The sequence below is a fragment of the Myotis brandtii genome, unplaced genomic scaffold, assembly GCF_000412655.1.
Source record: "Myotis brandtii unplaced genomic scaffold, ASM41265v1 scaffold188, whole genome shotgun sequence".
NCBI lineage: Eukaryota > Metazoa > Chordata > Mammalia > Chiroptera > Vespertilionidae > Myotis > Myotis brandtii.
In genome coordinates, this window is record NW_005356985.1 from 52108 (window position 1) to 60694 (window position 8587).

General features: G+C 61.4%; 1 protein-coding gene across 1 annotated transcript in view; it reads left to right on the forward strand.

Moving 5' to 3' along the window:
• MAN2B2 (mannosidase, alpha, class 2B, member 2) overlaps positions 1–8587 on the forward strand; it is a 37230-nt gene that overhangs the window by 19238 nt on the left and 9405 nt on the right. Inside the window, exons 12-17 of the mRNA XM_014538276.1 lie at positions 1002–1135; positions 2120–2397; positions 5339–5530; positions 6458–6710; positions 7630–7740; positions 7814–8006. Coding sequence (XP_014393762.1) covers positions 1002–1135; positions 2120–2397; positions 5339–5530; positions 6458–6710; positions 7630–7740; positions 7814–8006 — 1161 coding nt within the window. The remainder of the gene's footprint in view (positions 1–1001; positions 1136–2119; positions 2398–5338; positions 5531–6457; positions 6711–7629; positions 7741–7813; positions 8007–8587) is intronic.

An 8587-nucleotide genomic window follows, 5' to 3' on the forward strand; every position in this document is an offset into this window, starting at 1 on the left:
AACCTGGCGCGGCTGGGCTCCCGCCCCGGCCGAGGGTCAGCGTGGGCACAGGCACCCAGTGCAGCCGGTGGACCCAGGCCTTTGACCACGAGGGTGTCACGAGTTCACAGTGACGATCACACCCACCTGACGGGTCTGAGGGGCTTCAAACCCACAGGCCCCCACCCTCAGCCAGCTCTCCGCACTGGGCCCTTCTCCCCTCCATGTCACTGCTCACCTGGCCTGCTCCCCGCCCCCTGCCCCCCGTGTCTGTGTGGGACCCCATCCCACCTCAGACTCTGGGTGGCCCTGGGACGGGAGCAGCACACAGCGCCTGCCTACAGGCCTGGGCTTGGTGGGAGAGACAGACAGTCATGGAAAGAGCCAGGACAGGGCAGTGACCACACTGCCTGGCAGGGCAGTCCCTGCCCACGAGCTGGCACAGGCAGTGGTGTAGCAAGGGGTCAGCGGAGACAACCGAGGGGCACCGTAGCCCAAGGGAGCGGCCGAGCAGGGGCAGGTGCTGGACAGCGTGTGCTGTGCGCGGGCTCACAGGCGTGGTCAGAGCTGGCTGCACGGGGGGCACACGAAGGGACAGAAAGGGACTCGGGTGCACATCCGGGGGTCTCGCATGCTGGGCTGGGCAGCTGGACTTGACCTTTCAGGCTCCAGAGAATTCTCCGGTCACTCTCCATGCCGGGCACTCAGAGCCTCGGGGCGTGGCCTCAGGAGCTGGGCTGCCGGGGGCAGCGACTCTTTCTCTGGCCTCAGCGTCTTCATCCGCAGGGTGGGCTGACCGGGCAGGTGAGCCGGGAGCACACGGAGCCTCCGCTGTCCAGAGGGCACTGGGGACAGGGACACGGCGCCGAGCGGTGTGGAGCGCCCTGCAGGGAGGACACCCCTTCCCTGTCCTCTCCTGGGGAGCCCTGCGGGGCCAGCTCTTGCCTGCCTGCTTCTCCTGCACCGAGGGGCCCCCCACGATGTCGCCTGAGAACAGCAAGGAAAGCCCACCCTCCTTGCAGGCTCAGAGCCCAAGGGACACTCTGCCGCGGTCTACAACCCCCTGGCCTGGACGGTCACCACTTTGATCAACCTGACCGTGAGCTTCCCCTCCGTCACGGTCACAGACGAGTCAGGCCACCCGGTCAAGGCCCAGGTAGGGGCGCGATTTCTGCTGCGGACGCACTTGCTGTTGCTGACACCTGCCCGGGCCAGGCCCTCGCAGGGACATCGACAGCCCCGCCCTCCCTGAGGACGTCCATGTGGGGCGTGTCCACTGCGGGTCGGAGGGATCTACCCAGGGGACCGACACTGGGCTGGGGCAGCTGACGTGGCCACAGGTCCCTGGGACAGTCCCTCCCTGGAGGGCCTCGGTGTGGCGAAAGGCCTCCCTGTTCCTTAAAGGGGTGGTTTACGGAGGTGCTGATATCGGGGCTGCCTCTCGGCCCAGCACCCAGACACCAAGGGGCCCCCCACTCTGAGTGTGTGGTCCATTCTCCTCTCCTCCCGTCTGGAACCGGTCCAGGTGCCCCGGGCACCCCTCCTGCCGTCCTGTGGGCCCTTCCCTGGAGGTGCCACCCGTCAGTCATTCAGCAGACACTCCCCCGTGCCTGTTCTGGGCCTGGCTCTGGGCTGAGTTCTGGGTCTCTGGACACATCACTGTGGGGAGGGAAGCAGCTGCTGAAGGGACAGGGAAGGCATGGCGTGGTGCCCCTGGAGCCAGAGCCGCAGCCCCCGATGAGACCGGAGGCGGAAAAGGGTCCCCCCCCGAAAGTGTCCCTCCGTGGGAAGTTGGAGGATGGAGGGAGAAGGTTGCCCCCTCCCGGGAGGGGGTCTCCGGCAGAGGGAACAGCATGGGGAATGGCTCAGGGGCAGGAAGCAGCAGGAGTTGGGAAGGCAGGGCAGTTGGTGGTGCTGGTGCCAAGAAGGAGGCAGGCAGGGGAGGGAGACGAGGCCAGGGCTGGAGCCTGCTGAGCAGGGAGGATGCAATGAGGGGAACTCAGCTCAGTTTGATGATGGAAAGACCCCCTGCCTCCTGGGTAGTGAGCGCCCTGCACAGGAGGAGGGCACGCTGAGGGTTACTGCGGAGACGAGTCCTCCAACCCCGAATCTCTTTTATGTTGAACCTTTGGCTCTGCAGGTCCAGAGTTCGAAGGAGATCCCACATAAATATGACTTGTATGTGCTGACCACAATCCCGGGCCTCAGCTACCGGTACTACAGCATCAGGCCCACCGAGCAGGCCCCGGAGGGCAAACAGGCAACAACCGCCACCATGGCTTTCACCTCCAAGCTTGACCGCAAGCCAAGAAAACCGAGCACCAGGCCCTGGGGCAAGAAACTGGTGTCCGTGAAGAATGACTGCTACACTGTCTTCCTAGACCCGGACACCAACCTGATGCATAGCATCTGGGAGAGGTGAGGTGCAGCCATTGCTGGCTCTGAGGTGGAGGCATTCCCTGAGGCCCGAGCTGTCATTCCCCCACTGGGGACTTTATTTCCTCTCCTGACTGGGGGAAGGACTTGATGGTGGTGGAGGTCTTTCAGCATTTTGCCATCTTTATTTCTAGGAGGATGAGTTTTGGCCAGTGCAAAAAAGGCTTTCTTAAACTTTTTCATTCCTGAGCTGTTGATCCTGAGGAAAAAGGGATATTGAGGGGCCTCCACCCCAGGGAATAAATATAATAATCATTTTACCCCCTTTTTAAAATTTAGTGAAACATAAAATTCATTAATCTATTCACTCACCCACCAAACTATCCATTTACCCACCCACTCACCCATCTATTCATCTATTACACCTCCATTCTTCTGTATAACCCGCCCATTTATCCACACACCTGTCCCATCCATTCATCCATCCATCCACCCACTCATCATCCATCCATCCATCCTTCCATCCATCCATATCTCTACCCATCCACACATCCATCCATTGAATCATCCATCCATTCATCCATCTATCCATCCACTTATCCATCTATTTGTCCATCCATCCACTACCCATCCGTTTTTGCACTCAACCATCCACATATCCATCAAACTGTCGATCATCCATCCATCCATCCATCCCTCCCTCCCTCTCTCCCTCCCTCCCTCCCTACCTCCATCCATCCAATCACTCATTCAGGAGCTACTTTCTCACAGCAGAGAGGGCAGCTGACTCCCAGGAAGGTCTCCCTGGTGGTTTGGGGCCAACCCTGTCCATGCTCAGGCCACAGCCCAGGCAGTTTTCATTCGAGCCCAGCTCCCTCTGCAGAGCACCATGTCCATGTCCTGAAGTGATCTCCAACCAGGAGTGGAGTGTGGGAGAAGGAAAGAGAGGGAGGGGGGAGAGGGGAGAGGAGAGCGTGGCTGTGAGTGAGTGTCACCTGGAGCTCAGCCCCAGGCGGCTGCCAGCAGCTCTGCAGGCACAGAGCTCTGGGACTTCCCTCCAAAGGAGACCCTTTGCGAGAGCTGTGGCCGGAGGGAGGGCCGAGAGCAGGCAGTGGAGGGGAGCCACAGAAATGCCCCGAGCATGCTCCGAGCTCCCTGGTCAGGTGGAAAAAGGTGGAGTCAGCCGCTGGCTTTGGGTCCTTCCTTGCTCGGTCCTGCACACCATCGGGAATGCCCCTGCGAGGGCCAGCTCCAGCTCGCCACTCCCTTCTCCCAGCCCTCGATGCCCACACCTAAGCCAGGACCCACTGCCCACCTCCTGGCCCCTGTCAGCTGCTTTAGGAGAGGAGAAGGGTGTTTCTCAGTGAGCTCACCGCAAAGCACATCTGGCGCGTTCTCAGAGAGGAGCTGCTGGAACTGGGGCGGGGTGCTCAGAGGAGACCCCGGGAGCCCGGCCGGAGGCCTTGAAGGGCCAGAGGATCTGCTGGCACAGATGAGGGGCATTGTGCCATAGGAGGGAATGCCCGGGCAAGGCCTGAGGTGGATCAGAGCTGAATTGCTGTAATTCACACACCATCCCATTCACCCACTTACCTGGATGCATCTAGATTTCTAGGATGTTCACAGAGCTGTGCAAGCGTCACCACACACACTTTTAGAGCATATTCCTCATCCCAAAGAGACGTCTCATGCTCCCTGTCTCCTACTCCCTGCGGCTCTAATCTCTTTTCTGTCCCCCTGGATTTGCCCAATTTGGAGATTTCATAAAATGAAAGCAGACCACATGGGGTCCTTTGGGGACTGGCTTCTGTCACTCAGCATCAGGTTCCCAAAGCTTTCTCCGTGGTGCACCCTGGATGCGCACGGCGTGCCTTTTTCATGGCCCAGTAATACTCCACCGCTTGGCCACACCAGTTCATTTATCCAGTCCACAGCGGACGGGCGCTTGTGCAGTTTCCACATTTGGCTCTTCTGAGTCATGTTGCTGTGGCGATGCCTGTGCCTGGATTTGTGTGCATGTGGGTTTCCTTTCCGGGGTGGATTCCTAGGAGCGGAGTCACTATTTCACAGGGTACATCTGTTACATTCGAGGAACCGGCAGGCTGTTTCCCACGGTGCCAGCTCCATCTTCCAGTCCCCCCTCAGTATGTGGGGTCCCAGCCTCACCGGTGCTCATCGCCTTCTGTCTCTCTGCTGATGGCGCTCCTCGGGTGTGAGGCGGCGTCGCGTCCGAGGGCGCTCTGACTTGCGTTTCCTCGCTGACCGGGGTGCGGGCATCTCTCGCGAGGCCTGGCAACCACCTGTATACCTTCTCTGATGAAACGTCTGGGCAGATCCTTTGTCTGGTTTGAAATTGAGTTGTCTTTTAAAAAATGTGTTTTTATTGATTTCAGAGAGGAAGGGAGAGAGGGAGAGGGAGAGAGAGAGAGAGAGAGAGAGAGAGAGACAGAGAAACATCCATGGTGAGAGAGAATCATGGATCAGCTGTCTCCTGCACGCCCCCAACTGGGGATCGACCCCATAACCCAGGCCTGTGCCCTGACCGGGAATCCAACCGTGACCTCCTGGTTCACAGGTCGATGCTAACCACTGAGCCGCGCTGGCCGGGCTGAGTTGCCTTTTTATTATGCGGTTGTAAGAGTTCTTTATCTTTTCCGCATGCAAGTCCCTGTCAGGTGTGGTCTGCAGAGCTTCCGTTCTGGGTGACTTGTCACGTCCTTGGGGGCGGCCTGGGCCCAGACGGGAAAGGCCCAGATGAACAAAAAGGAGGTTTTTCTCTTCCCTCCCCTTCGGAGGGCAGAGGGGCCTCGCGGACGCCTCCTCTTCCGCACTGTCCCCAAGCCACCCCCAGAGTGGGTGCAGAGGCGACTCATCCTCCCTTCGCGCCTGCAGAGAGGGGCGCAGCCTGGCTCCAGCTCGTGAGGGTGATGCCGGGAGACGCTGCCCGCGGCAATAACCCTGCTCTCTTGGGCTGCCCTTGTAGACAGAGTAACCGGACGGTCAGCGTGACCCAGGAGTTCCTGGAGTACACCGTCAGCGGCGACAAGAATGACGCCCCCGTCTCTGACAACTACGTGTTTCTGCCTAAAGGGCCTGCGGACCCCGCGTGGGAGGCGGTGAGAGTGGAGATGGTGCGCGGGCGCCTCCTGACGGAGATCCGGCAGTACTTCTACAGGTGCGCGGCCTCCGGGCTGGGCCCGGCACACAGGAGGTGCACGCGGGCGGGTGTTGCGGGCCCACCTTTACCAGCTCCTGCTTGGCAGTTGCCGCTGGATGGAAGTCCAGTGCAGGAATGAACGGCTCCAGGCCAGGCTTTCTGGCTGCGTCTGCATGTGCTGTGTCACCTTGGTGGTGTCCGAGCGGAGCTGGGACAGGAGCCCGCGGTGCCAGTGACTTAGCACAAGAGGAGTTCTTTTTTTAAAAATATATTTTATTGATTTTTTACAGAGAGGAAGGGAGAGGGATAGAGAGTTAGAAACATCGACGAGAGAGAAACATCGATCAGCTGCCTCCTGCACACCCCCCGCTGGGGATGTGCCTGCAACCAAGGCACATGCCCCTGACTGGAATCGAACCTGGGACCTTTCAGTCCGCAGGCCGACACTCTATCCACTGAGCCAAACCGGTTACGGCACAAGAGGAGTTCTTGTGTTTTCCCCGACAGAAGCCATTGGGCCTGTCTGGGCCCTGCGCCATCAGGGAACCAGCGCCTCCCGTCCTGTCCCTGAGAAGGCACCCTGCCCACCCGCCTGCCTGGGGGAAGGAAGGGGAGAGAAGCACCTGCCCTGGCCGGTTTGGCTCAGTGGATAGAGCGTCAGCCTGTGGAGTGAAGGGTCCTGGGTTCGATTCCGGTCAAGGGCACGTGCCTGGGTTGTGGGCTCGATCCCCAGTAGGGGGTGTGCAGGAGGCAGCCAATCAATAATTCTCTCTCATCACTGATGTTTCTCTCTCTCTCTCTCCCTCTCTCTTCCTCTCTGAAATCAATAAAATATATTAGAAAAAAAAAGAAAAGAAAAAAGAGAGGGCAGGAGAGGAGGGAGGAAGGAGGAAGGGGCATCCAGAGGCCCGGAGGCTGCATACTGATTTGGCTCTTGTCTTTCAGGACGTTGGAGGCCAAAGAGCACACCTACGCCATCTACTCCCGCCTGGCGCACGTGCCGCTGGGCTTCGACCGGGAGCTGCTCTGCCACCACCTGGAGCAGGAGCTGCGTGTGGGCCCCCTGCAGGTGAACCGCGAGGCCGTCCTGAGGACCAGCACCGACCTGCAGAGCCTGCGGGTCCTGCACTCGGACAGCAACGCCTTCCAGATGCAGCGCAGGCTCCACCGGGACTACCCGGCCCACACCATCTCCCGGGTGCGCTGGAGAGGCCTGGGCGCGGGGGCCTCTACAGGAGCCCCCCTGCTGCCGGTGGGGGTGGAGCCCAGGCTGGGTCAACCCGGTGTCTGAACTCGGGCTGCCACGCCGAGGACAGTCCCCGGGGGCCTCATTTCCCCTTCTGTAAGATGAGGGCTCGCTGGGCAGAGTTGGTCTGAGGGTTCGTGGGATGATGCGTGTCCAGGGCTGACCGTGTCCGCACTCTCAGCGGAACCCGGCGGCAGCAGGGCCTCAAGTCAGACGCCAGGGCCAGCGCCCGCGCCTTCAGCTCCCAGCTGGTGGCCTTGGGCAAGTGACTGATCTTCCCTGTGCCCGTGCCCTCTCCTCGCCCCCGGGCTGGGAGGGTCCCTGGGAGAATCCAGGGAAGCGGGGTGCTGGGCACCTCGTGAGCCCGCAATGAGCCTTTGTTATTTCTCCTTCCACGGGATCCCCGCTCCGCGCCGCACTGCCTGCCTGAGTGTGTTCCCTGCGTCTCTGTTTGCTGGTCCTCACCCTCTGCGGCCAGGGCCCCCCCAGTCCAGCCTGTCACCCCGGGGGGTTCTGCCCCGCGGGAGCCAGAGGCATGGCCGTGTGGTTGCTGCTCAGATCACGGGCCCTTACGCCAGCACTCCTCGGCCCAGGGCCCTGGCGGGCCCGTGTCCCTCCCTCCCTGCAGCAGTTGTCCAGAGGGGTCTTTGTGCCCCGTCTACAGAAGGGGAAACTGAGGCTTGAGTGGGCTCAGGCCCCCAGCTCACAGGTCAGGAGGCAGGGGAGCCGGATGAGTCCCTCCCCCATGGCACCTCGAGCTGCTGCTGCGCCTGAGCTGGGGCATGGCTGGGGTGGCCAGCGGGCGGTCCCTGACCAGGTGGCCTGCCTTGCCTTTGCCCGACGACCCTCCTGGCCACGTCTGTGTCTACAGAATTACTACCCCATGGTGCAGTCGGCCTACATCGAGGACAGCAGGACCAGGCTGGTGCTGCTCTCTGAGCAGGCGCACGGCGTCTCCAGCCAGGGTGACGGAGAGGTGGAGGTAGGTGGGGCCCCATGCTGCCCCCCACGGCAGCCCCGGTGCCAGGGGCCTGCCACCCAGCTCTCCCCTGCAGGTCCTGCTTCACCGGCGGCTGTGGAACAACTTGGACTTGTCCCAGATTTTCAACGTCACCCTGAAAGACTCCTCCATTGTCCGCCCGGTGTTCTGGCTCCTGCTGGGACCCCTGTCCCTGACCACTCGCCTGCGCCCGCAGAGTGGGCTGGCCCTGCAGCACAGGCCCGTGGTGGTGCTGGGAAGGCTGACTGGTAAGGAGGTGCCGAAACAGAGAACATGGGAGGGTGGGTGCCCTCGGGGCCTGGGCTGTGTGCGCCGTGAGGCCGAGTCCTCTCATGAGGGATTCCTCGTGGGATGTGCATTGAAGAGACGCGGTCACACAGGTCCGGGATTCAGGGCAGACAGTGGGCGGGGCTGACGAGAGGGCCGGTGACCTGTGGGGTTAGGTAGTATGACCCGCAAGCCGAGATGAGCCTGTGGGCCAGCTTTGAGGGATGTCTTAGGGTTCCCGTGTTTGACAGGAAAAGCGCGGATGGAGCAGCTGGGTGGGCGAGGCTGGGAAGCTCAGGGCGGGAGGAGGAACTGGGCAGCGGCCCCGGCAGGCTGGCGGCCGGGCAGCGCTGGGCTTCTCGGGAGCCATCTCTCCCAGGACTGCCCGGAGCTGCTGCCTGCCCCTCCAGGCCCCACGCTGGCCGCCAGTGTTCTTCCTGGCCAAGGCAGCCTTCCCCACGGAGGGGCGTGTGCCGTGTCTGAGAAAGCTCCGAGGCTGCGCTCAGCTCCCTCCATCCGGCCTCACTCCAGTCTCTGTTGGTTGCAAGTGAGAGAAATCGAG